This window comes from Gorilla gorilla, chromosome 20 (assembly GCF_029281585.2).
Source record: "Gorilla gorilla gorilla isolate KB3781 chromosome 20, NHGRI_mGorGor1-v2.1_pri, whole genome shotgun sequence".
Lineage (NCBI taxonomy): Eukaryota > Metazoa > Chordata > Mammalia > Primates > Hominidae > Gorilla > Gorilla gorilla.
This window is the reverse complement of record NC_073244.2, coordinates 20,069,287-20,095,358: the sequence shown is the minus strand read 5'-3', so window position 1 is coordinate 20,095,358 and position 26,072 is coordinate 20,069,287. Positions and strand designations below refer to the sequence as shown.

The 26,072-nt window shown below is 51.8% G+C and overlaps 2 protein-coding genes across 4 annotated transcripts; both read right to left on the bottom strand.

Moving 5' to 3' along the window:
• Nucleotides 1-71: 71 nt before the first annotated feature.
• Nucleotides 72-20,969, bottom strand: IL27RA (interleukin 27 receptor subunit alpha). Of its 3 annotated transcripts, none has more exons than XM_004060148.5 (14): nucleotides 20,720-20,969; nucleotides 20,190-20,307; nucleotides 13,363-13,520; nucleotides 13,118-13,275; nucleotides 10,691-10,850; nucleotides 10,513-10,586; nucleotides 6,963-7,146; nucleotides 6,682-6,870; nucleotides 4,200-4,301; nucleotides 3,969-4,127; nucleotides 2,404-2,529; nucleotides 1,587-1,680; nucleotides 1,321-1,414; nucleotides 72-1,198 (listed from the first exon to the last, which is right to left on the bottom strand). In XM_004060148.5, exons 1-14 carry the CDS (start codon nucleotides 20,817-20,819, stop codon nucleotides 1,004-1,006), a joined length of 1,911 nt encoding a protein of 636 aa, XP_004060196.5. In that variant the 5' UTR covers nucleotides 20,820-20,969; the 3' UTR covers nucleotides 72-1,003. The 3 variants fall into 3 exon arrangements, with proteins under 3 accessions (XP_004060196.5, XP_018872216.2, XP_055227929.1); XM_019016671.4 differs by having other exon boundaries at nucleotides 20,616-20,964; XM_055371954.2 differs by having other exon boundaries at nucleotides 20,622-20,964.
• Nucleotides 20,970-21,140: 171 nt separating this feature from the next.
• Nucleotides 21,141-24,545, bottom strand: RLN3 (relaxin 3). Its single transcript, XM_004060149.5, has 2 exons — nucleotides 24,298-24,545; nucleotides 21,141-21,986 (listed from the first exon to the last, which is right to left on the bottom strand). The coding sequence occupies exons 1-2, from the start codon at nucleotides 24,485-24,487 to the stop codon at nucleotides 21,748-21,750; spliced, it is 429 nt and encodes a 142-aa protein (XP_004060197.3). The 5' UTR covers nucleotides 24,488-24,545; the 3' UTR covers nucleotides 21,141-21,747.
• Nucleotides 24,546-26,072: the final 1,527 nt, after the last annotated feature.

Genomic DNA, 26,072 nt, shown 5'->3' with positions numbered 1-26,072 from the left:
TACAGTCAAAGATTATGAATCAGTGAGAGTATAGATTGAGCTGCTGTAACAAAAAGACCTCAAAGCTACAGTAGCTATAAAAATATAAAAGTTTATTTTTCTTAGTGGTTCTATCCATGCAGTCATTCAGGGATTCAGGTTCCTTTTCATTTCTTGCTCCACCTTCCCCTTGGGTATGACCAAAGCTGGATCATAGGCATGTGTTATGTTCCAGCTCATAGGCAAGGAAAGGATGTGGGGGAGCCCCCACCCAGACCCCGTGTTGGCATATGTCACTTCTGACCACATTCTGTTGTCAAGAACTCAGTCCATGCTGCACCTGGCTGCAAGGGAGCTGAGATGGTGCCCAAATGCAGTGTTTTTTCTTCTTCTTCTTTTTTTTTTTTTTTTGCTTTTTATTAGTTTGTTTATTTTTGAGATAAGGTCTCATTCTGTCACCCAGCCTGGAGTGCAGTGGTGCAATCAGAGGTCCCTGCAGCTTCGAACTCCTGGGCTCAACCGATCATCCCACCTCAGCCTCCCAAGTGGCTCGGACTACAGGTGTGTGCCATCATGCCCAGCTAATTGTTTTTGTTTTTGATGTTTTATTTTTGTAGTGAGGGGTCTTGCTATATTGCCCAGGCTGGTCTCAAACTCCTAGCTCTAAGTGATCCTTCCACCTTGGCCTGCCAAAGTGCTGGGATTACAGGCGTGAGCCACTGTGCTGGGGTCCAAATGCAGTTCTGTTACAGCGGAACAGATTTTGGCAGGCAGCTGCCACTCTCAATTTCATGTATTTTCCTTTGCTCCACCTTCCATCCATGTCTTCCCCATGGGGGCCAAGCCCTTCTCTATAGGGGTCCTTCAATCCCAGCTCTGCCTGGCTGGGTGTCCTCAGGCAAGTGACTCAGCCTCTCTGAGTCCTCAGTGTCTTCATCCATCAAGAGGGCTAATCCAGGACTGGGGTGCAACCTGCATGAGCATTCCTCTGGCCTGGCTGGCAGCCCCCAGCCAGACGTGTGGTTCAGGCCAGAACCTGTGGCCTGGGGGGCCCCAGAAGGCCCAGCTCCTCAGGTGTGGGCAGGAAGTGCTTCTCATACCCAGAGTCAAGAGGGGCGGTGGCCTGGGGGGGCTGGGAGGACTCCATAACCGGCGGGGGCTCCATCTCCTCTACTTCCAGGATGGGCAAGTCCCCAAGGGGCTGGGCCTCAGGCACTTGCTGGGAAGAGATGAGCCTGTAATCCTGCCCTGGCCTCCCCGACCCACACCTCACCCCCTCCCCACTGCCCCAGGACTCCCCAGTCCCCCAGAGGGCTCCGACTAGCCGGCCCTTTGACTCACCTCCATGTGGGGCTGGCCTGAACTGCTGTTGGCAGGATCAGGAACTTTCTCCCAGACCCAGCGGGGCAGCACTTTGTGCCTTAGGTGGTAGCACCTGGCAAGACAGGAGGAGTCAGGGCAGCGGATCCAGATGGCCAGATGCCCCAGCGCAGGGTGCAGGGTTCATGAATGTGACTGAGGCCTCCCTTCAAGCCCCCTGGAAGCTCAGCGAAATGCCCAGCTGCCTTCCCCACGTGGGTAGAGATGCATGTATCCGACAGCCTCACCTTCCAGAGGTGGCCAGGCTCAGGCCACACCCCAACAGGAACAAGCCCCACAACAATAGGATGCCCGGCAGAACTTTCCACCTCAGGGTGTTATCTGGTAGGGTAGGGAAGAGATCATTCTTAATTTTTTATTTTATTTTATTTTTTATTTTTATTTTTGAGATGGAGTCTTGCCCTGTCACCCAGGCTGGAGTGCAGTGGTGCGACCTCAGCTCACTGCAACCTCCGCCTCCTGGGTTCAAGCAATTCTCTCTCAGCCTCCCAAGTAGCTGGGATTACAGCCGCACGCCACCACGCCCAGCTAATTTTTGTATTTTTAGTGGAGAGGGGGTTTCACCACATTGGCCAGGCTGGTCTCGAACTCCTGACCTCAACTGATCCACCTGCCTCGGCCTCCCAAAGTGCTGAGATTACAGGCGTGAGCCACTGCGCCTGGCAATTCTTAATTTTTTAAAGACAGGGTCTTGCTTTGTTGCCCAGGCTGGAGTGCAGTGGTGTAATCCGTGTACTGCAGCCTCTAACTCCTGGGCTCAAGCGATCCTCAAGCCTCAGCTTCTCCAGGAGCTGGGACCGCAGGCGTGTGCTACCACATCCAGCTAATTGTTTTATTTTTTGTAGAGATGGGGGTCTCACTATGTTGCCCAGACTGGTCTCGAACTCCTGGGCTCAAGTGATCCACCTGCCTCAGCCTCCCAGAGTGTTAGGATTACAGGGGTGAGCCACCGCACCCAGCTTCCAAGTAATGACTCCAGATGCTACCTCTCCCCCCTGTGGAGCACATCCCCTCCCTGTGGCAATCCCATCCCAACCCCCCTACCTGGTAGATGAAGCCGGAGGATGGGACCAGGAGGGCCCTGTCCAGCGATGGTAGATGCTGTCACCCACAGCTCACAGGGACCCCAAGGAAGGTCAGGCAGGGTGACACTCTGTGTGTTGCCACTCACTGGATAACACAACCAAAGAAGTTGGGGAGGTGGTCAAGCCTACCACAGGGCCTTTGCATGTGCTCTTCCTGCTGTCTGCAACACTCTCTCCCAGGTATCCACATGGCTCCCTCCTCATCTCTTTTAGGTCTTTGCTCAAAGGTCACCTCTTCCGTGAGGCTTTCCTTGACCCCGCTCTATTTGAAATTGCACCCCCTTCACCATCCACCTTCCTTGTTTGATTCTTTTTTTTTTTTTTTTTTTGACATGGAGTCTCGCTCTGTAACACTCTGTTGCCCAGGATGGAGTGCAGTCATGTGATCTCAGCTCACTGCAACCTCCGCCTCCTGGGTTCAAGTAATTCTGCTGTCTTAGCCTCCTGAGTAGCTGGGACTACAGGTGCCCGCCACCACATCTGGCTAATTTTTATATCTTTAGTAGAGACTGGGTTTCACCATATTGGTCAGACTGGTCTCTAACTCCTGACCTCAGGTGATCTGCCCACCTCGGCCTCCCGAAGTGCTGGGATTATAGGTGTGAGCCACCTTGCCCAGCCCCTTGCTTCATTCTCTACTCAGCACTTATCACCATCTCATACACTGCTTAGATATTATTTAGTTTGTCTTTGCATGATCTCGGCTCACTGCAACCTCCACCTCCCGGGTTCAAGCAATTCTAGTGCCTCAGCCACCTTCTGAGTAGCTGGACTACAGGCTGTGCCACCAGGCCTGGCTAATTTTTGTATTTTTAGTAGAGATGCGGTTTCACCATGTTGGCCAGGCTGGTCTCGAACTCCTGACCTCAAGTGATCTGCCTGCCTTGGCCTCCCAAAGTGCTGGGATTACAGGCGTGACCCACCATGCCGGGCCTTCTATATATATTTTTAAAATTATATATAGGCCGGGCGCAGTGGCTCACACCTATAATCCCCGCACTTTGGGAGGATGAGGCAGGTGGATCACGAGGTCAGGAGTTCGAGATCAGTCTGACCAACATGGTGAAACTCTGTCTCTATTAAAAATACAAAAATTAGTCGGGCATGGTGGCATGCGCCTGTAATCCCAGCTACTCAGGAGGCTGAGGCAGGAGAATTGCTTGAACCTGGGAGGCGGAGGTTGCAGTGAGCTGAGATCGCGCCATTGCACTCCAGCCTGGTGACAAAGCAAGACTCTGTCTCAAAAAAAAAAAAAAAGGAACCATACCACGGAATTTTAACATCCTTTTATCTTTTTCACTAATAAAATATGACAAGCATCTTTCAATGTCAATAAATATAGATTGGCATCCTCATTTTTAATGGCCGAATGAAAGCTCGTTACATTGATAGCCAAGAGGGAATTGAGGACACCATGTATGGTCCCTGGGCCAAAGAGGCCCACGTGGGGACAGGGGGTGGGGTTGACTGATGGGTGGGTCTTGTGGGGGCTGGGAGGACAGGTCGGCAGGCAGGGACACTCACCATTCATGCAGACGGAGGGGCTGGTTCCACTCTGTGTACACAAGGTGTAGTGGGTGAGGTGGCCTCGAAGCTGGTGCCTTGGGACCTCTCCCCACGCTACAGCGGGGGTCCCTGGAGGGGCATCTTGGAGTCGCCAAAGCGTTGGCCCCACTAGGGGTGCTGGGGAGGAAGGCAGTAGGTCAAGGTCGGCCTGGGTTACAGAAGCCCCCCATCCTCCAGCCCCACTCTTACCTAATTCCTCCCTGAACCCCCAGATGGAGGGTGCAGAGGCCAAGCCTGAAGCAGAGACTGCGGTCACAGTGATTCGATAGGGGACCCCAACAGTGAAATTCCCTGAGTGACAAAGAAATAAAGACCAGTTAGAGTTGGCTCTCCTTCCCATGCTCATTTCCTAGGTGTCTTCACTGGGGTCCCCAGAAGGACACCCTGAGATAAGGATCTGACTGTAAGTCATTTATCTAGGAGGTAATCCCAGAAAACCCCAATAGGGCAGTAGGGGAGTGAAATGGGGAAGGAACAAGTTCTCACTGGGGACAACTGAGACGCAGTCCCATGGGGGACCTCTAGGGGGCAGCAGAGAGCAGGCATCGTAGAGTCAGCCCAGCTCAGGGGGACAGAGCTGGGGTATTTATCCACCAAGCCTCATTAGTCATGCTGAGGGCTGTTCCTGAGGGCTGTTCCTGAGGGCTCTTAACTTCTCAATATTTCCATCTTGCTTCTCCGGCAGGCAAAATGCCTCAGTGACCAGAAAAAGCCCTTAGGCCAGGAAACAAGTGTGGGCAGCTGGGAGAGAGGCCTAAAAGCTCTGAGGTGGTCAGATATGAGCAGGCAACTGACAGCACCTACCATGGTAGCTGAGGGTGCTGCACTCTCTCCTCTAAACCCTATCACATCCACATAGCCTTCCCCAACTGGGAATTTTCCATAATTGGGCCTTCGCTTCTTTGGTTCATATATCCTTGTGGGTCTTGGGACTGTGTCCTAAATTTCTCACCCAACATCTTCGCAGTTCTTCCAAGTTCATTAATTAATTAATTTATTTATTTATAAAGATTTCTTGCCAGGTATGGTGGCTCATGCCTGTCATCCCAGCACTTTGGGAGGCCAAGGCAGGTGGATTTCCTGAGCTCAGGAGTTCAAGAGCAGCCTAGGCAACATGGAAAAACCCCACCTCTACAAAAAATACAAAAACTGGCTGGGCTTGGTGGCGCATGCCTGTAATACCAGCTCCTCAGGGCGCTGAGGTGGGAGGATTGCTTGAGCCATGGAGGTCGACGCTGCAGTGAGCTGAGATCACGCCACTGCACTCCAGCCTGGCTGACAGAGTGAGACTCATCTCTTAAAAAAAAAAAAATGCCAGGTGCGGTGGCTCATGCCTGAAATCCCAGCACTTTGGGAGGCTGAGGAGGGCAGATCACGAGGTCAAGAGATCGAGACCATCCTGGCTAATACAGTGAAACTCTGTTCCTACTAAAAATACAAAAAAAAAAAAAAAAATTAGCCGGGCGTGGTGGCAGGCACCTGTAGTCCCAGTTGCTCGGGAGGCTGAGGCAGGAGAATGGCGTGAACCCAGGAGGCGGAGCTTGCAGTGAGCCGATATCGCACCACTGCACTCCAGCCTGGGCGACAGAGCAAGACTCCAAAAAAAAAAAAAAAACGGCCAGGCATGGTGGCTCACCCCCTGTCATCCCATCATTTTGGGAGGCTAATGCAGGTGGATCTCTTGAGGTCAGGAGTTTGATACCAGCCTAGCCAACATGGTGAAACCCCGTCTCTACTAAAAGTAAAAAAATTAGCTGGGCATGGCAGTGGGGGCCTGTGATCCCAGTTACTCCCCAGAGGCTGAGGCACGAGAATCACTTGAACCCGGGAGGTGAAGGCTGCAGTGAGCTGAGATCACACCATTGCACTCCAGCCTGGGTGACAGAACCAGCCTCCATCTCAAAAAAAAAAAGAAAAGAAAAGAAAAGAAAAGTTAGGCTGGGCACAGTGGCTCATGCCTGTAATCCCAGCACTTTGGGAGGCCAAGGCAGGCAGATCACTTGAGGTCAGGAGTTGGAGACCAGCCAAACCAACATGGTGAAACCCCGTCTCTACTTAAAAAAAAAAAAAAAAAAAAAAAAAAATTAACCGGTTGTGGTGGTACGCTCCCGTAGTCCCAGCTACTCGGGAAGCTGAGTCACGAGAATCACTTGAACCCAGGAGATGGAGGTTGCAGTGAGCTGAGATGGCACCATTGCACTCTAGCCTGGGCCACAGAGTGGGATCTTGCCTCCAAAAAGCAAAAAAAAAAAAAGTCTTGTGTGAATTCACGCTATTTATTTATTTATTTTTTGAGACTGAGTCTCACTCTGTCACCCAGCCTAGAGTGCAGTGGCGCAATCTCAGCTCACTGCAGCCTCCACCTCCTAGGTTCAAGCGATTCTCTTGCCTCAGCCTCCCGAGTAGCTGGGACTACAGGCGTGTGCCACCACGCCCCTCTAATTTTTGTATTTTTAGTAGAGACGGGGTTTCACTATGTTGGCCAGGCTGGTGTCCAACTCCTGACCTCAGGTGATCCGCCCCTTTCGGCCTCCCAAAGTGCTGAGATTACAGGCATGAGCCACCAAGCCCGGCCATCACGCTACTTTAATCATAGCACTCCCTCTTAAAAGTCCAGCCATCCGTCTGCTCTAACAGCTGAGATGGAGACCCAGGTGTCCCAGGGCCTCACCTGGTAACAGAGCACTGAGGTTCCCAGGGGGAAGCCGGACCCAGTTGAGTTTCTCCAGGGGGTCCCCATCTCGAGCCCAGTCCACTACATGCTCCAGTGGCTCCCCAGGCCCCGGTCGCCAGGTCACCAGTAGCTCCGTGCTCCCAGCGATGCTGCTGACTGCCACGCTACGGGGGGCAGAGGCTGAATCTGGAGGGTGGAGAGAAGTCTCAGCTGCCCACTCAGGAAGTCACTTCCCACCCCTCCAGGGCACCGAGCTGAGGAAGGTCACAGTCTCTTACCCAAGCAGACCAAAGAGAGGTTGGTGAGAGGCTCCCAGCTTGTGGCGTTGACAGCGGACACCCTGGCCCACTCCGACCCACTGGGAATTAGTGAGCAGCAGCAGGTAATTCCTTCTGGACTCAGCTCATGACCTCCAACCCAGAACCAGACTTTGTAGCTCACCTGCACACAGGGCCCTGGGGCCTGAGGGATGAAGGGAAAAAGGGTTAATGTCTCCCATTAATCACGCACATATATGTGTCTCCCTGAGGTCACCTGATAAACCACCGGTCAGTGAAGCATTTTTTGTTTGTTTGTTTGTTTTTTGAGACGGAGTCTTCATTCTGTTACCCAGACTGGAGTGAAGTGGCGTGATCTCGGCTCACTGCAACCTTCACCTCCCGGGTTCAAGCGATGTTCCTGCCTCAGCCTCCTGAGTAGCTGGGATTACAGGCGCCTGCCATCACGCCCGGCTAATTTTTGTATTTTTAGTAGAGACGGGGTTTCACCATGTTGGCCAGGCTGGTCTCAAACTCCTGACTTCAAGTGATCTGCCTGCCTCGGCCTCCCAAAGTGCTGGGATTACAGGTGTGAGTCAGCAAACCTGGCCAGGTGCAAAATTTAAAAGGGAGTGGGGGATACCAAAAACCCAATAAGTGAGATAAATAATATTTTAATGCAGTATTGTAATAAATGAAAATTAATGCCTGAAAACCCATGACAAACAAAATATCAAGTTTTTTTTTTTTTTTTTTTTTGAGACAGAGTCTCACTCTGTCACCCAGGGTGGAGTGCAGTGGCGCCATCTTGGCTCACTGCAAGCTCTGCCTCCCAGGTTCACGCCATTCTCCTGCCTCAGCCTCCCCAGTACCTGGGACTACAGGCGCCCGCCACCACGTCCGACTAATTTTTTGTATTTTTAGTAGAGACGGGGTTTCCCATGTTAGCCAGGATGGTCTTGATCTCCTGACCTTGTCTCTTAAAAAAAAAATCCACCCGTCTCGGCCTCCCAAAGTGCTGGGATTACAGGCGTGAGCCACTACGCCCAGCCATCTTTTTTTTTTTTTTTTTTCTTTTTGACATAAGTTCTCACTATTGTACAGGCTGAAGTGCGGTGGTGCAATCATAGCTCACTGCAGCCTCAACATCCTAGGCTCAAGTGATCCTCCCACCTCAGCCTCCCCAGTAGCTGGGACTATAGACGCACGCCACCACACCCCACTAATTTTTTTTTTTTTTTTTTTTGAGACAGAGTCTCAGTCACCCAGGCTGGAGTGCAGTGGCGCAATCTGAGCTCACTGCAACCTCCCCGGGTTCAGGAGATTCTCCTGCCTCAGCCTCCTAAGTAGCTGGGATTATAGGTGCCCGCCACCACGCCCCGCTAATTTTTGTATTTTTAGTAGAGATGGGGTTTCACCATCTTGGCCAGGCTGGTCTTGAACTCCTGACCTTATGATCCACCCGCCTCGGCCTCCCAAAGTGTTGGGATTACAGGCGTGAGCCACTGTGCCTGGCCCCTGGTAATGTTTTATTCGCTGTATAGATGGGTAGCTTGCTATGTTGCCCAGGCTGGTCTCGAACTCCTGGCCTCAAGTGGTCCTCCTGCCTCAGACTCCCAAAGTGCTGGGATTACAGGTATGAGCCACCCACTCAGTCCAAAATATCAAGATTTTAAAGTAAAAACAGGATTTGATCCTGCACGTGTGCGACCCTACCCTGCTCACCTCCCTAACCCTGGTCTTGGTTCCAATCACACTGTATTTCTGAAAACAGGCAGTTGGTCCTTGAACTCTAGTTTGCTGATTTAATTTTTTAAAATATCGGCCGGGCACGGTGGCTCACACCTGTAATCCCAGCACTTTGGGAGGCCGAGGTGGGCAGATCACCTGAGTTCAGGAGTTCGAGACCAGCCTGGCCAACATGGTGAAACCTCGTCTCTACTAAAAATACAAAAATTAGCCTGGTGTGGTGGCGGGTGCCTATAATCCCAGCTACTCAGGAGGCTGAGGCAGGAGAATCGCTTGAAGCCAGGAGGCGGAGGTTGCAGTGAGCCAAGATCTGCCCCATTGCACTCCAGCCTGGGCAACAAGAGCGACACTCCATCTCAAATACATAAATAAATAAAAGATATTGGATTATGTGGTCTAAGAAGGTGGAAGACCACACCTGTCATCGTGTTCCTTTGCTTATTTACTGAGAGCAAGGGTCAAGCAATGCCAACTGGCACATAGCAGGTGCTTCACAGATTTGAATCAGTGAGGATAATTGCACCTTGTCAGCCATTTTATAATACCTTTTTTTTTTTTTTGTGAGACAGAGTCTTGCTCTTGTTGCCCAGGCTGGAGTGCAGTGGCTCGAGGTCAGCTCACTGCAACCTCCACGTCCCAGGTTCAAGCGATTCTCCTGTCTCAGCCTCCTAAGTAGCTGGGATTACAGGTGCCTGCCACCAGGCCCAGCTAATTTTTGTATTTTTAGTAGAGATGGGGTTTCACCACGTTGGCCAGGCTGGTCTCGAACTCCTGACCTCAAGTGATCTGCCCACCTGAGCCTCTCAAAGTGCTGGGATTACAGGCATGAGCCACCATGCCCGGCCTATTAATACCCTTTTGATACTAGCATTTAAACTCTTAGCACAGGCCAGGCGCGGTGGCTCACGCCTGTAATTCCAGCACTTTGGGAGGCCGAGGTGGGTGGATCACGAGGTCAGGAGTTCAAGGCCATCCTGGCCAAGATGGTGAAACCCCCATCTCTACTAAAAATACAAAAATTAGCCGGGCGTGGTGGGGGGGCACCTGTCATCCCAGCTACTTGGGAGGCTGAGGCAGAGAATGGCTTGAACCTGGGAGGTGGAGGTTGCAGTGAGCTGAGATGAGATCACGCTGCTGCACTCCAGCCTGGGCAACAGAGCGAGACTCCATCTCAAAATAAATAAATGAATAAATAAACTCTTACCACACTGTGTTATATTTTCTGGAGCTGAGCTCCAGTCTCGCTGTCAGGTTTTTGCATCTGCTGCCCCTGCCCGGAATATCTGCACCCATCCTTATGGCTCAGACCTCTCAGAAGCAGCTGACATTGGTGGAGACTTGCTCCATGCCCCACCCTGTGCTGACCACTTTAGCAACCCATCCTTGAATCTTCGAAGCAACCTCAAGGGGGCAGCATGGTAAACTCTGTCTTGTTTATGTCATTGGGTTTTGTTTGTTTGTTTTTTGTTTTGGAGACGGAGTTTCACTCTTGTTGCCCAGGCTGGAGTGCAGTGGTGTGATCTCGGCTCATTGCAACCTTCACCTCCTGGGTTCAAGCGATTCTTCTGCCTCAGCCTCCAGAGTAGCTGGGATTGCAGGCGCCCACCACCACTCCCCGTGAAGTTTTGTATTTTTAGTAGAGATGGGGTTTCACCATGTTGGCCAGGCTGGTCTCCAACTGCTGACCTCAAGTGATCCACCCTCCTCGGCCTCCCACAGTGCTGGGATTACAAGCGTGAGCCACTGCATCCGGCCTTATGTCATTGTTATTTAGGGGTTTCCTAACACGTGCAGAGAAATGTAACTGGTGCCTGAAGCTCACCTTCCATAGAAGCAAAGGTTCCTCTCCTCCAGGCGTCCCACAGAGGTTCCCTGATACCCACACATCTTTTGGAGCTGGCAAGGATGAGGAAACGGGGGAACAAATGAGTGGGACATGATTGGACAGACTTCTGGGGGTGGGAGGGGCGTGGATTGAGGGCAAGCCCAGATATCCTCACCAGAAGGCGGTGTCTGGAAGGACAAAATGGGGCTCCACTCGCCCCACAAATCCTCTTCTTTCTCCATCCGGCAGCGGCCATACACTTTGTAGCCAGTGGCTAGCTCCAAATCTTGGATCTCAACAGGGGCCAGGGGTATGGTCTTCAGCTCCGGTTCCAGCTGGGGGAGAGACAGGCGAGCGTGATGGGCCCAGGGCCTGAGTCAAGGGTATTTGAACTTATCTTTTTTTTTTTTTTTTGCCTTTGTTTTTCGTTTTGAGACAGTCTCGTTCTGCGGCCCAGGCTAGAGTGCAGTGGTGTGATCTTGGCTCACCGCAACCTCTCCCTCCTGGGTTCAAGCAGTTCTCCTGCCTCAGCCTCCTGAGTAGCTGGGATTACAGGCGCCCACCACCACACCTGGTTAATTTTTTTTTTTTTTTTTTTTTTTGAGGCGGAGTCTTGCTCTGTCGCCAGGCTGGAGTGCAGTGGCACGATCTCAGCTCACTTCAACCTCTGCCTCCTGGGTTCAAGCGATTCCCCTGCCTCAGCCTCCCAAGTAGCTGGGATTACAGGCACGTGCCACCATGCCCAGCTAATTTTTTGTATTTTAGTAGAGACAGAGTTTCACCATGTTGGCCAAGATGGTCTCGATCTCCTGACCTCGTGATCTGCCCGCCTCGGCCTCCCACAGTGCTGGGATTACAGGTGTGAGCCACCGAGCCCAGCCAATTTTTGTATTTTTAGTAGAGACAGGGTTTCACCATCTTGGCCAGGCTGGTCTTGAACTCCTGACCTCAGGTGATCTGCCCACCTTGGCCTCCCAAAGTGCTGGGATTAGAGCTACTGCGCCTAGCTGGTACTTGAACTTATCTATCAGCAGAGTGAGCAACCATTTGTATTTGCCCAGGACCAAGGGGGTTTCCAGAACATGGGCCTGTCAAAAAAATTGCCACAGTCCCGAGCAGACAGAGAAAAGGTGGTCACTCTATGTGCTAGGTATAGCAGGAAGTGGTAACTTCTATTATTATCTCGTTTTACAGACGAGGGAACTGAGGCCCAGAGAGGGAAAGTGACTAGCCCAAGGTCACAGAGCTGGTGTGCTGGAGCTGAGCACTGAGGTAGTCAGATTCCAAAGTCTGCATCTCAGCCGGGTGAGGTGGCTCACGCCTGTAATCCCAATACTTTAGGAGGTGGAGGCAGGTGGATCACCTGAGGTCAGGAGTTCGAGACCAGCCTGGCCAAATAGCGAAACCCCATCTCTATTAAAAAAAAAATACAAAAACTTAGCTGGGCATGGTGGCACATGCCTGTAATCCCACCTACTTGGGGGGCTGAGGCGGGAGAATCGCTTGAACCCAGATGGTGGAGGTTACAGTGAGCCGAGATCATGCCATTGCACTCCAGCCTGGGCAATTAAGAGCAAAACGCCATCTCAAAAAAAAAAAAAAAAATTCTGCATCTCAGTGTTGCTCTGAATTGCATGAATAATCACAATTCTCAACTCTTCTTCTTTTTTTTTTTTCTGAGATGGAGTCTTGCTCTGTTGCCAGGCTGGAGTGTGGAGTGCAGTGGCACGATCTCAGCTCACTGCAACCTCCACCTCCTGGGTTCAAGTGATTCTCTCCTGCCTTAGCCTCTCAAGTAGCTGGGACTACAGGCACCCACCAGCACGCCCAGTTACTTTTTTGTATTTTTAGTAGAGATGGGGTTTCACCATGTTGGCCAGGCTGGTCCTGAACTCCTGACCTCAGGTGATCCACTCTCCTTGGCCTCCCACAGTGCTGGGATTACAGGTGTGAGCCACTGCACCTGGTCAGATTATTTTTTAACTTCTTAGAGACGAGTCTTGCTATCCTGCCCAGGCTGGTCTCAAACTCTTGACCTCAAACAATCCTCCTGCCTCAGCCTCCCAAGGTGCTGGGATTTTAGAAATGAGCCACTGTGACCGGGTGATAGATTATTTTGGCAGGAGAAAAAAAATTTTTTTTTTTTTTTTGAGACTGAGTCTCACTCTGTAGCTCAGGCTGGAGCACAGTGGCCCAATCTCAGCTCACTGCAACCTCTGCCTCTCCGGTTCCAGTGATTCCCCTGCTTCAGCTTTCAGTAGCTGGGATTACAGGCGCCCACCACCATGCCTAGGTAATTTTTGTATTTTTAGTGGAGATGGGATTTCGCCATGTTGGCCAGGCTGGTCTCGAACTCTTGACCTCAAGTGATCCATCCCCCTCAGCCTCCCAAAGTGCTGGGATTACAGGCGTGAACCACCGCGCCCGGCCATGGGAGGAGAATTTGTAGCTGAACAAGAGGCACGTGCAGGCATTTTGTGTGGGATGCATACAGGCTCAGGGGCAGGCACAGAATGAGTCCTGGGCTGGGTCTCAGATTAGGAGATGTTGCCTCAGTCCCTGCCCGGAATAGGGTGGGGAGAAAAAGAACCCCAGCACTCACCAGGGTCCAGGCCGCCTCCTGACATCTTCGGTAGTGGAACTGGCAGATCAGAACTTTATGAGACGGCCACGTAGGTGGGGCCCAATGGACAGTGGCCTCCAGGGGGTCATCCTCGGAAAAGTCCACGTCAGGGCCCAGCCAGGGGGCGTTTGGCTTCACTGGGGAAGGGGAAACCAGGGTGTAGTGAGCCACGCCCTCCAAGAGCACCCACCCTGCATAGAGCGCCCACCCTCCTGCCACGTTACTTTGGGTTTCTAGGTTCACGAAGACGGGGGGCCAGAGAGGCTGGCCTGCCTTAGTGCCCCAGACAAGGAGTTTGTCAGACATGGTGAGCTGTTCCCGAGGAATGGCCACCCAGCTCCGTCCGGCTGCCACTGCCACAGTCTGGGTTTTGTTGGAACGGCTGTGAGGAGAGAGGCGGGGATGAGATGTACACTCTGCTAGAGCCAGGGCCACTGATAACCACCCTTGTGCCAACAGAGTGGCTGCAGCCTGCTCTGCTTGGGTTCAAATGCCACCTCTGCTGCTTCAGAGCTGTGTGACCTTGAGTAAGTGACTTAACTTCTCTGTGCATCAGTTTCCTCATCTACAAAATGAGGGTAATAAAAGTAACTGCTCTTTTTCTTTTTTTTTTTTTTTAAGACAGTCACCTGGGTTGGAGTATAATGTCGATCTTGGCTTACTGCAACCTCTGCCTCCTGGGTTCAAGTGATCCTCCCACCTCATCCTCCCAAGTAGCTAGAATTATAGGCGTGTGCCACCACACCTGGCCAATTTTTTTGTATTTTTAGTAGCGATGGGGTTTCACCATGTTGGCTAGGCTGGTCTCGAACTCCTGACCTCAAGTGATGCACACACCTCGGCCTCCCAAATTGCTAAGATTACAGGCATGAGCCACCATACCTGGTCGTAACTGCTCTTTTCTCTCTCTCTTTTTCTTTCTTTCCTTCCCTTCCTCTCCCTCTCCCTTCTTTCCTCCCTCCCTCCCTTCCTTCCTTGCTTTCTCTCTCTTTTTTTTTTTTTGAGACAGATTTTTGCTCTTGTTGCCCAGCTTGGAGTGCAATGGTGCAATCTTGGCTCACCGCAACCTCTGCCTCCCAGGTTCAAGCGATTCTCCTGCCTCAGCCTCCCTAGTGGCTGGAATTACAGGCATGCGCCACCACTCCCGGCTAATTTTGTACTTTTAGTAGAGACAGGGTTTCTCCATGTTGGTCAGGCTGGTCTCGAACTCCCGACCTCAGGTGATCCGCCTGTCTCGGCCTCCCAAAGTACTGGAATTACAGGCGTGAGCCACTGCGCCCGGCCCTTTCCTCTCTCTCTTTTTTTTTTTTTTTTAGAGAAACGACCTCACTCTGTAACTGGAGCAGTGCGATCATAGATCACTGCAACCTTGAACTCCTGGGCTCAAGCAATCCTCCTGCCTCAGCTTCCAGAGTAGCTGGGATAACAGGTGTGCATCACAACGTTCAGCTAATTTTTAAATTTTTTGTAGAAATGGGGTCTTGCTATGTTGCCCAGGCTGGTCTCCTCTAACTCATGGCCTCAAGCAGTCACATACTGAGACCCCTATCTCTACAAAAAATGTTTTAAAAATTAGCCAGGGGTAGTGGTGCGCACTTGTGGTTCCAACTACTTGAGAGGCTGGGGTGGGAGGATCGATTGAGCCCAGGAGGTTGAGTTGCAGTCATGCCACTGCACTCCAGCCTGGGTGACAGGGTAAGACCCTGTCTCAAAAACAGCAACAAAAGCACCATATATAGAAAGAGAGAGACAGGCCAGGTGCAGTGGCTCACGCCTGTAATCCTAGCACTTTGGGAGCCCGAGGCAGGTGGATCACGAAGTCAAGAGATCGAGACCATCCTGGCCAACACGGTGAAACCCCCGTCTCTACTAAAAATACAAAAATTAGCTGGACGTGGTGGCACGTGCCTGTAATCCCAGCTACTCGGGAGGCTGAGGCAGGAGAATCGCTTGAACCAGGGAGTTGGAGGTTGCAGTGAGCCGAGATCGCACCACTGCACTCCAGCCTGGCAACAGAGCAAGACTCCATCTCAAAAAAAAAAAAAAAAAAAGAGAGAGAGAGCGAGAGGGTCTCACTCTGTTGGCCAGACTGGTCTCGAACTCCTGGCCTCAAGCAATCCCCCGCACCATCCCCCTTGGCCTCCCAGTGTTGGGATTACAGGTGCAGGGACATCACGCCCAGCCTGAGGAGACATTTGAATAAAGGCCTGAAGGAGATGAGGACAGAACCATGCAGTAGCTAGAAGAACAGCATTCCAGGAAGAGGAAACACAGGGTGCAAAGACCTGGAGGCCAAACTGTGCCTGGTGTGTTTGACAAATAGTAAGAAGGGGCCAGGCGTGGTGGCTCACGCCTGTAATCCCAGCACTTTGGGAGGCCGAGGCAGGCGGATCACTTGAAGCCAGGAGTTGGAGACTAGCCTGGACAACATCGTGAAACCCCGTCTCTACTAAAAATACAAAAATTAGCCGTGTGTCCTGGCAGACGCCTGTAGTCCCAGCTACTTGGGAGGCAGGAGAATCACTGGAACCCGTGAGATGGAGGTTGCAGTGAGCTGAGATTGCGCCACTGCTCTCCAGCCTGGGCAACAGAGTGAGACTCTGTCTCAAAAAAAAAAAAAAAAAGTAAAAATAAATATATAAATGAGGAAATGAAATCAGTTTGTCCAACGGACGTGTCTTCCCAATGCAGCACTATTCACAACAGCCAATATATGGAATGTGTCCATCACCAGATGTATGGATCAAGAATATGTGGGGCCGGGCACGGTGGCTCATGCCTGTAATCCCAGCACTTTGGGAGGCCGAGTTGGGTGGATTACTTGAGATCAAGAGTTTGAGATCAGCCTGGCCGACATGGTGAAACTCGGCTCTACTAAAAATACAAAAATTAGCCAGATGTGGAGATGCGCACCTATAATCTCAGCTACTCGGGAGGCTGAGGCACGAGAATCGCTTGGACCGAGGAGGCAGAGGTTGCAGTGAGCTGAGATCGCGCCACTGCACTCCAGCCTGGGTGACAGAGCCAGATTCTGTCTCAAAAAAAAAAAGGAAATCCTGTCATTTGTAACAACGTGGATGGAAATGGAGAGCATTATGTTACGTGAAATAAGACACGGAAAGACAAACACCACATGTTTTCATTGATATGTGGAATTTAAAACATCTAAACTCCTCCTAGAGGCAGAGTAAACTGGTGACTACAGAGGCTAGGGGGAGAAGATGATGGCCAAAGAGTACAAAGTCTCAGGCTGGGCATAGTAGCACCTGTAATTCCATTATTTTGGGAGGGCAAGATGGGAGGATCGCTTGAGCTCAGGAGTTCGAGACTACCCTAGGCAACAGAGGAAGACTCTGTCTCTACCAAAAAAATTATTTATTTATTTACTTTTAAAATTATTCTTACTTTTTTCCCTCCTCTTCCTCTTCTTCTTCTTCTTATTCTTTCTTTCTTTTTTTTTTTTTTAATAGAGATGGGTCTCACTATGTTGCTCAGGCTGGTCTCCAACTCCTGGGCTCAAGCCATCCTCCCGCCTCGGCCTCCCAAAGTGCTGGGATTACAGACGTGAGCTACCACTACAAAAAAATTTTAAAAATTAGCTGGTCATGGTGACACATTCCTGTAATTCCAACTACTGGGAAGGCCGAGGAGGGAAAATGGCTGGAGCCCAGGAGTTTGAGGTTGCAGTGAGCTATGATCGCACCACTGCACTCTAGCCTGGGTGACAGAGCAAGACCTCTTCTCAAAATAAATAAAATCAATACACAAATCAATAAAACTAAAATAAAAATAGAAAAGAGGCAACTTCTCTGACTCCCCCTCCCTGTACCAATTAAAACTAGGCCCCCCGCCAGGCTCAGTGGCTTCTGCCTGTAATCCCAGCACTTCGGGAGGCCCAGGTAGGTGGATCACCTGAGGTCGGGAGTTCGAGACCAGCCAGACCAACATGGAGAAACCCCATCTCTACTAAAAATACAAAATTAGCCATGCGTGGTGGCGTGTGCCTGTAATCCCAACTACTCGGGAGGCTGAGGCAGGAGAATTGCTGGAACCCGGGAGGCAGAGGTTGCAGTGAGCCGAGATCGCGCCATTGCACTCCAGCCTGGGCAACAAGAGCGAAACTCCATCTCAAAAAAAAAAAAACTAGGCCCCCTTCTGGAGGTGAATGGTAACCAGGATAGCACCATGGGAATGTACTTAATGTCACTGAACTGGACACTTAAAAATGGTTAAGATCGTAGATTTTGGCCAGGTACAGTGACTCACGCCTGTAGTCCCAGCACTTTGGGAGGACGAGGGAGGTGGATCTCTTGAGGCAAGGAGTTCGAGAGCAGTCTGGGCAACATGGTAAAACCCTGTGTCTACTAAAAATATATATTTAAAAAATTAGCTGGGCATGGTGTTGCATGCCTGTAGTCCCAGCTACTTGGGAGGCTGAGGTGGGAGGATCACCTGAGCCTGAGAAGTCGCTGCAGTGAGCTGACTGCCCCGCTGCACTCCAGCCTGGGCGACAGGAGTAAGACCCTGTTCCCAAAACAAACTTTTAAAAATATCGTAAGTTTTATGTTGTATGAATTTTTTTTTTTTTTTTTTTTTTGAGACGGAGTCTCGCTCTGTCGCCCAGGCTGGAGTGCAGTGGCGCGATCTCGGCTCACTGCAAGCTCTGCCTCCTGGGTTCACGCCACTCTCCTGCCTCAGCCTCCCGAGTAGCTGGGACTACAGGCGCCAGCCACCACGCCCAGCTAATTTTTTTGTATTTTCAGAAAAGACGGGGTTTCACCGTGTTAGCCAGGATGGTCTCGATCTCCTGACCTCATGATCCACCCGCCTCGGCCTCCCAAAGTGCTAGGATTACAGGCTTGAGCCACCGCGCCCGGCTTTTTTTTTTTTAGACAGAGTGTTGCTCTGTCACCCAGGCTGGAGTACAGTGGCGCGATCTTGGCTCACTCCAACCTCTGCCTCCCGAGTTCCAGCGATTCTCCTGCCTCAGACTCCCGAATAGCTGGGGCTACAGGCATGTGCCACCACGCCTGGCTAATTTTTGTATTTTTAGTAGAGATGGAGTTTCACCATGTTGGCCAGGCTGGTCTCCAACTCCTGACCTCAGGTGATCTGCTTGTCTCGGCCTCCCAAAGTGCTGGGATTACAGGCGTGAGCCACCGTGCAGGGCCTGTTATGTGTATTTTAACCATTAATATTAAAAAGAAAAAAAAAATCCAGGACCTCTGTCTCCCATTCTTATCTTTCATTGACTCTTTTCCTCTTCCCTCATTTAGCCCAATTTGAAAGTATGAGTTTCCAGGTATGATTCATCATGAAGAAACACAGTTCTCTTCCTTGGACTGTGGGCAGGGCTTTCTGTCTACCTCTTTCACTGCAGCATCCCCAGCACCACACTGAATAATCTTTTAACATGCTCAGAGAGGTTAAGTGACTTGCCTAATGTCACACAGCAATAAAAACCAGGTTCACATTATGAAGCAACTTTCTCCTTGCCAAGCACCTAACTCTTTGAATCCTCAGACTTAACTTTCGGAGGCAGGTTCTGTTATTATTTCCCTTTTTTATTTTTTATTTTTATTTTTATGTTTTTGAGATGGAGTCTCGCTCTGTCGGCCAGGCTGGAGTGCAGTGGTGCAATCTCAGCTCACTGCAACCTCCGCTTCCTGGCTTCAAGCAATTCTCCTGCCTCAGCCTCCTGAGTAACTGGGATTACAGGCATGCACCACCACATCGGCTAATTTTTGTATTTTTAGTGGAGACAGAGTTTCACCATGTTGGTCAGGCTGGTCTCGAACTCCTGACCTCGTGATCTGCCCGCCTCAGCCTCCCAAAGTGCTGAGATTATAGGCATGAGCCACCACGCCAGCTATTTTTTATTTTTTTAAATTTTTTTGGACAGAGTCTCACTCTGTCACCCAGGCTGGAGTGCAGTGGCACGATCTTAGCTCACCGCAACCTCTGCCTCCTGGGTTCAAGTGATCCTCCCACCTCAGCCTCCCGAGTAGCTGGAATTACTACAGCTGGTCTTGAACTCCTGACCTCAAGTAATCTGCCCACCTCGGCCTCTCAAAGTGCTGGGATTATAGGTGTGAACCACTGCGCCTGGCCTATTTCCCTTTATTTATATTATATTTTATATTTTTAAGAGACGGGCTCTCGGCCAGGCACGGTGGCTCACGCCTGTAATCCCAGAACTTTGGGAGGCTGAGGCGGGTGGATCACCTGAGGTCGGGAGTTCAAGACCAGCCTGGCCAACATGGTGAAACCTCCCCCCTCTACTAAAAATAAAAAATTAGCCAGACATGGTGGCACATGCCTGTAATCCCAGCTACTCTGGAGGCTGAGGCAGGAGAATCGCTTGAACCCAGGAGGTGGAGGTTGCAGTGAGCCGAGACCACACCATTGCATTCCAGCCTGGGCAACAAGAGTGAAACTCCGTTCCAAAAAAAAAAAAAAAAAAAAGTGACAGGCTCTCTAAAACTCTGAACTCCTCCTGGCCTCAAGCGATCCTCCCGCCTCAGCCTCCCAAAATGCTGGGATGACAGGTGCAAACCACCTCTCCTGGCCCTATGATTGCTATTTAATAGAGAAATGAAAAGGAGACTCAAAGAGGGAAAGTGACTTGCCCAGGGTGACACAGCAAAGAAACGAGGGAAGCTAGAATTGAAGGGCTTTGGAGTGGAGGAGTATTGGGGGAGGGGGGCAGACTCCTGGGACTTTCTTTTCTTTTCTTTACTTTTTTTTTTTTTTTGAGACGGAGTCTCCCTCTGTCCCCCAGGCTGGAGTGCAGTGGCGAGATCTGGGCTTACTGCAACCTCCGCCTCCCGGGTTCAAGCAATTCTCCTGCCTCAGCCTCCTGAGTATCAGGGACTACAGGCGCACGCCACCACCCCTGGGTAATTTTTTTTTTTTTTTTTGTATTTTTAGTATAGACAGGGTTTCACCATGTTGGCCAGGCTTGACTCCTGGAACCTTTCAACCAAAGCAGCCTGGGGCCTCAGCGGCCACCTCCAAAGCCTGTTTCCCCACGTCACCTCCCTGTACTCACTACTTTTGGCTCTGGAGGTGTAACTCGGAGGGGGCTCCCAGGTCCCCAAGAGGCTCCCACGAGCAGTTCAAGTCGCCCAAGGGTCCAACTCCGTAGCACTGCAGTGGCCCGGCGCTGCCTGGAGAGGGAGTCAGAGGGTCTCAGGAAAGGGGGTCGAATCCCCCCCTTCCGCCTGCACACCCCAGAACTTGGACTTCTGACAATTGCAAGGTGGGGGGGCTTAAGGAAATGAGCAGCAGGAAGGGAGGCGCTAGGCACCCCTGCCCGGGCTCCGTGCAACCCCCCCTTTCCCTGTGCTCGCCACATCCTGTTAACCACCCAGAGAGCTCCCCCACCCCGCCCCGGGGCTCCGGTTCGACCTCGCTGCCGCCCATTCCCCAGTGTCGCCGGGTCCCTGCCCCGGGAGGAGCCGAGTGGCGCCTGCACCTCTACCGTTCGCTCTGCAAACGCGTGGCTTATCCTGGAGCATTGGCGCCTTCGCGGGGAGCGCAGCGGCAGCGCCCGGGACACGAGCTTCCTCCAGCACTCACCCTGGGGACGCGTCCGCTGGAAAAGCACCCACAACAGAGGCAGCAGCGCCAGCTTGGGCACCGGCCACGGCCACAAAGGGGCGCCCCTGCCTCCCCGCATGGCGCCCCCCGGGAGCCCCGAGTTCGGCCCAGCCTTGCCCGGCCCGCGCGGCCGCGCTGCTCCTCTCCCAGCTCTGGGTACAGCGCCCGAGGCGGCAACGGGAAGCCGAGCCACCCCTGCAGGCCGCCTCCGCACCTTTCGCTCCGTGTCCCCGCCCCTTCCCCGTGACGGAAAGTCCCCGGCTGGGGCTGCTTGAGGGGGAGTGGGGAGGCGGCCTGGGCGTCTGGGGGTGGGGGCCTCCGAGGGGTGGTACCGCGTACCGCGCATCCCTGAAACCTGTCCTACGCCCAACAACCATACACACACACACACACTCTCTGCCAAAGTCTTGGAATTTTTATTACTGGAGTTTGGGAAGATTCGAATGTGCCCAGAGCTCTCCTAGGGGGGCCACCTGCCACCTTCTCTGGGGTCCACAGCCTTGGAACTCTGGCAGGGGAGTTGGAGGGAGAGGGTATGGAAAGCAGGGCAAAGGAAGCGTGCGTGCAAAGGCTGGACTGAGACAGAGGCTTGATTTTAGCTGGTCAGGGGACAACGGCCACAGTTTGGACTGGGAAGGGGGCAGGGGTCTCTGTGTGGCCAGCCTAGGTAGAGTAGGGACCCAGTTGTGGCAGTGGAGTGTGTAGGCCAGGCAAACGCATGGTTAGGGCTGGGGAGAGGTCAGGGGTCAGGATCGGGGGTCCCCACTTGACCAGGCAGGGGCACAGCTTGCTCAGGGGCCAGGGTCATGATAGGCTGGTCAAAGGGCAGGGTTGGATAAGTGGTGTCGGCAGACTGTGCCTGAGCCCACAGTGCCTGGCCTCTGTGACTTGTAGATGAATGAATGAATGTGTGAGGCTCGAAAGACAGGTACCCAGCCAGACACTAGTTGAGTGGATGGCAGGACTGGGGCATTGGTCCTGGTGCCCACGGCTGCCCAGCCCTCAAACTAGCAAAGGCTACTGATTTCACTTTTGCTACACCCCCACTTGCAGCAGCTGCTGGAAAGGCCAGCCAGGACATCTCGGCTGCCCCGAAGAGCCCCAGGGGTTCCTTGCCAGCTGGGTTGCCCCCTGTAAAAGGCCTGGGGTGACTTGGTCAGGGCCAGCCACTCGCTGGACCCCATGGCCTCATCCAGCTCGCCTGCCAGACCGTCTCCATCAGCATCTGCATCCGGGAAGGTATCTCCTGCAAAAGGTGAACAGAGTTAGAGCCCAGGGCTCAGCTGCCGCTGCACCCACAGTCATGGCTCCTGGCCAGTCTAGCTCTGATCTTGTGACAACAGTCATAGACATAGTTCAGAGTTTTTATTCCACCCAGTCCTGGGTTCAAATTCTGGCTCTGCCAGAGTAGGTGGGATTACAGGTGTCAGCCACCAGGCCTGGCTGATTTTTGTATTGTTAGTAGAGACGGGGTTCACCATGTTGGTCAGGCTGGTCTCAAACTCCTGACCTCAAGTGATGTGCCCACCTCAGCCACCCAAAGTGCTGGGATTACAGGCGTGAGCCACCGCACCCAGCCCTGTCATTTATTTTCCCTTACTCTTTATTAATTGAGGACCTGGTACATTTGGGAGCTGGGCTGACTGAGCATGAATCCAGCCTCTCCGAGCTGTAATTGTGAGCAAGTAAATTTACTTCTTGGAGCCTCCATGTTCTTTTCTGCAAAGTGGAAAAAAATAATTACTCCAACCTTCTCAAGTTTTATAAGGAGTTAATATTCATTAAAAAAAAAAACTTAGAACAATGTCTGGAACATGATGAGCACTCAAAAATGACTATTGAGTCCAGGCACGGTGTCTCACACCTGTAATCCCAGCACTTCCAGGGGCACATGCTGGAGGATCACCAGAACCAGGAGTTCAAGAACAGCCTGGACAACACAGCACTACCCTGTCTCTACAAATAAGAAAAAGTTAGACATGTTGGCACAAGCCTGTAGTCCCAGCTACTCAGGAGGCTGAGGCAGGAGAATTGCTTGAGCCCAAGAGGTTGAAGCTGCAGTGAGCTGTGATCACACTACTGCACTCCAGTCTGGGCAACAGAGCAAGACCCTGTCTCAAAAATAATAATAATAATAATAATAATTTATTGATCACTTACTTTGTGTCAAACAACGTTTTAAGTGCTTTAGCAGGTTAACTTCTTTATTCTTCTCAGTGATAACCAGTTGAGGTGGGTGCAGTTATCACCTGTATTTTCCAGAGGAGACCACTGAGGCAGGACTCAGTAAAGAATTTGCATGGCTGGGTGCAGTGGCTCATGCCTGTAATCCCAGCACTTTGGGAGGCTGAGGTGTGTGGATCACCTGAGGTCAGGAGTTGGAGACCAGCCTGGCCAACATGGTGAAACTGTCTCTACTAAAAATAAAAAGATTAGCGAGGTATGGTGGCACACACCTGTAATCCCAGCTACTTGGGAGGCTGAAGGCACGAGAATCGCTTGAACCCAGGTGATGGAGGTTACAGTGAGCCAAGATTGCACCACTGCACTCCAGCCTGGGCAACAGAATGAGATTCTGTCTCAAAAAAAAAAAAAATAGTAGCACACGAACACACAACTATTACATTGTAGAGCTACTGTCTGAATCCAAGTGGTGTGTCTTCCAGGTCCACGCTCATACCTATCCTCCTTCTCACCATCATGAATATCTATTTGCCAGGTCCCTGCCCCTCATGAAGCTAGGTCTTCTGTTCCCTCTGACTCTCCTGATGGATCCCAGATTGTGCCACTGCCCTGCTGAGACTCTGCCCTAATCTGTTTTGATTTAATCATACCACTTAATCCTGCAAGATTCAGGAACTGTGTCTCCCATTCGGAGATAAAGACACTCAGAGACTCTAATCTCAGCACTTAGGGAGGCCGAGGTGGGAGGATCACTTGAGCCCAGGAGTTCGAGACCAGCCTAGGCAACATAGTGAGACCCCTGTTTCTACAAAAAAAAAAATTTAAAACTAGCCAGGCATGGTGTCAGGTGCCTGTGGTCTCAACTACTCTGGAGGCGGAGGCGGGAGGATCACTTGAGCCTGGGGGGTTGAGGCTGCAATGAGCAGTGATTGGGCCACTGCATTCAAGCCTGGGCAATGGAGTGAGACCACATCTCAAAAAAAAGACACTCAGAGACGGGAGAAAAACCAACTTGCTGGGGAGAGGTCATGCAATAGGTGACAAAGCCAGCTATGTGTATACCACACCCTTCACATTACCTGCTGGAAAGGGTTGGAAAACACTTCGGTGTTGTCTTTGCAAATGGCGCACTCCCCGCCCCCACCTGTCCTCAGACTTCCAGCCCCCATGGATGGCTTGCAACACCCCATCCCAGCTCTGCAGCTCTGCTAACTCCTGAGCCCTTGTTTCAAGGCTGGGCAGGTGTCCCTGGCTGAATGTGGCAGGACAGGGACCCTCCTCCTCCAGCAACCTCCTCTTATCTCTGTCCTTAGCTCCTGGGACCCATCCAGCCACCTGTTCCCCTCCTACATCCACTCTCTCCCCAGCCTCACCCATAGCCTCGTGGGCCAGGATGTCTGATCGTCTCCACCGGGAGCCCCCGCAGGTGAAGATGACTGCTCGGATGAATTCTCGGCCGCAAAGCCTGACCCCGTAAGGCGCTGCCCGGGCCTCGGCTCCCGGCCACAGCTCCCCGGTCAGCACCCATACCGCCAGGAGCAGCAGCAGCATGTACCTGGCCATGCTGGACGGAGACGCTTTGAACGTGAGAGTGGGCCAGTGTCTCTGCTGCTTCTTGGCCCCCCATTTATACATCGTGGCTCCCCCACACTCTGCCTGAAGAAAGCTGAGTGCCTCCCTTATCTTCTCCAGCAGAGGGGAGACAGGGACGGCCCCCCCCCCAACCCGACCTTTCTCATGTCCCCAGCGAAGTGATAACCTTTCGCTAGGGACAGGGTGACGTGGCCCAGCTTATTGTCAACATCACTGACAGAGAGGCGAGAAGGTCTCCAACCTGCAGAGACCAGAAACGCATAATCCCAAAAGGCGGGGCAAGGTGACACAACCAGATCCCCACAACGTTAGGGTCCTGGACCTCTTCGAAGATCATAATAGCAGTGAAAGCCCAGTGCAGTATGTGCTACAGGGCCAGGCACAGTACTGTAAGCATTTTATTGTTTATTTGTTTGTTTGTTTGTTTAGCTGGAGTCTCGCTCTGTCATCCAGGCTAGAGGTACAGTCCCAATGGCACAATCTTGGCTCACTGCAACCTCCGCCTCCCAGATTCAAGAAATTCTCTCGCCTCAGCCTCCCAAGTAGTTGGGATTACAGGCGCCCACCACCACACCTGGCTAATTTTTGTATTTTCAGTAGAGATGGGGTTTCACCACGTTGGCCAGGCTGGTCTCGAACTCCTGGCCTCAGGTGATCCACCTGTCTCAGCCTCCCAAAGTGCTGGGATTACAGATATGAGCCACAGCCCTCAGCTGCTCAAAGCATTTTATATCTCTGTAATGTATTTGATTCTCCCAACAACCCAGGGTAATGGTTCTCAAATGTGAGTGAGCTTCAGAATCTTTGGGTGGGCTTGTTAAAACAAATCAGGCCAGGCGCGGTGGCTTACGCCTGTAATCCCAGCACTTTGGGAGGCCATGGCAGGCGGATTACCTGAGGTCCGGAGTTTGAGACCAGCCTGGCCAACATGGTGAAACCCTGCCTCTACTAAAAATACAAAAAATTAGCCGGGTGTGGTGGCTCATGTCTGTAGCCCCAGCTCCTTGGGAGGCTGAGGCAGGAGAATTGCTTGAACCTGGGAGGTGGAGGTTGCAGTGAGCTGAGATGGCGCCACTGCACTTCAGCCTGGGCAACAGAGTGAGACTCTGTCTCAAAAACAAACAAACAAAACACATATCTTTGTGTCCTACCTGCAGAGCTCCTGACTCAACAGGTATGGAACATATCTAAGAATCTGCATTTCCAACCAGTTCCCAGGTGACATTGATCCTGCTGGTTCAGAAACCAGACTTTTTTTTTTTTCTTTTTTTCAGAGACAGGGTCTGGCTATGTTGCCCAGGCTGGATTGTAGTGGTGGCAACATAGCTCACTGCAGCCTTGAATCCCTGGGTTCAAGTGATCCTCCCACCTCAGCCTCCTAAGTAGCTGGGACTACAGGTGTGTACCACCATGCTCAGCTAATTTTTGTATTTTTGTAGAGATGAGACCTCACAATGTTGCCCGGGCTGGTCTCAAACTCTTGGACTCAAGGGACCCAAATGCCTCAGACTCGCGAAGTGCTGGGATTGGCTGGACACAGTGGTTCACACCTGTA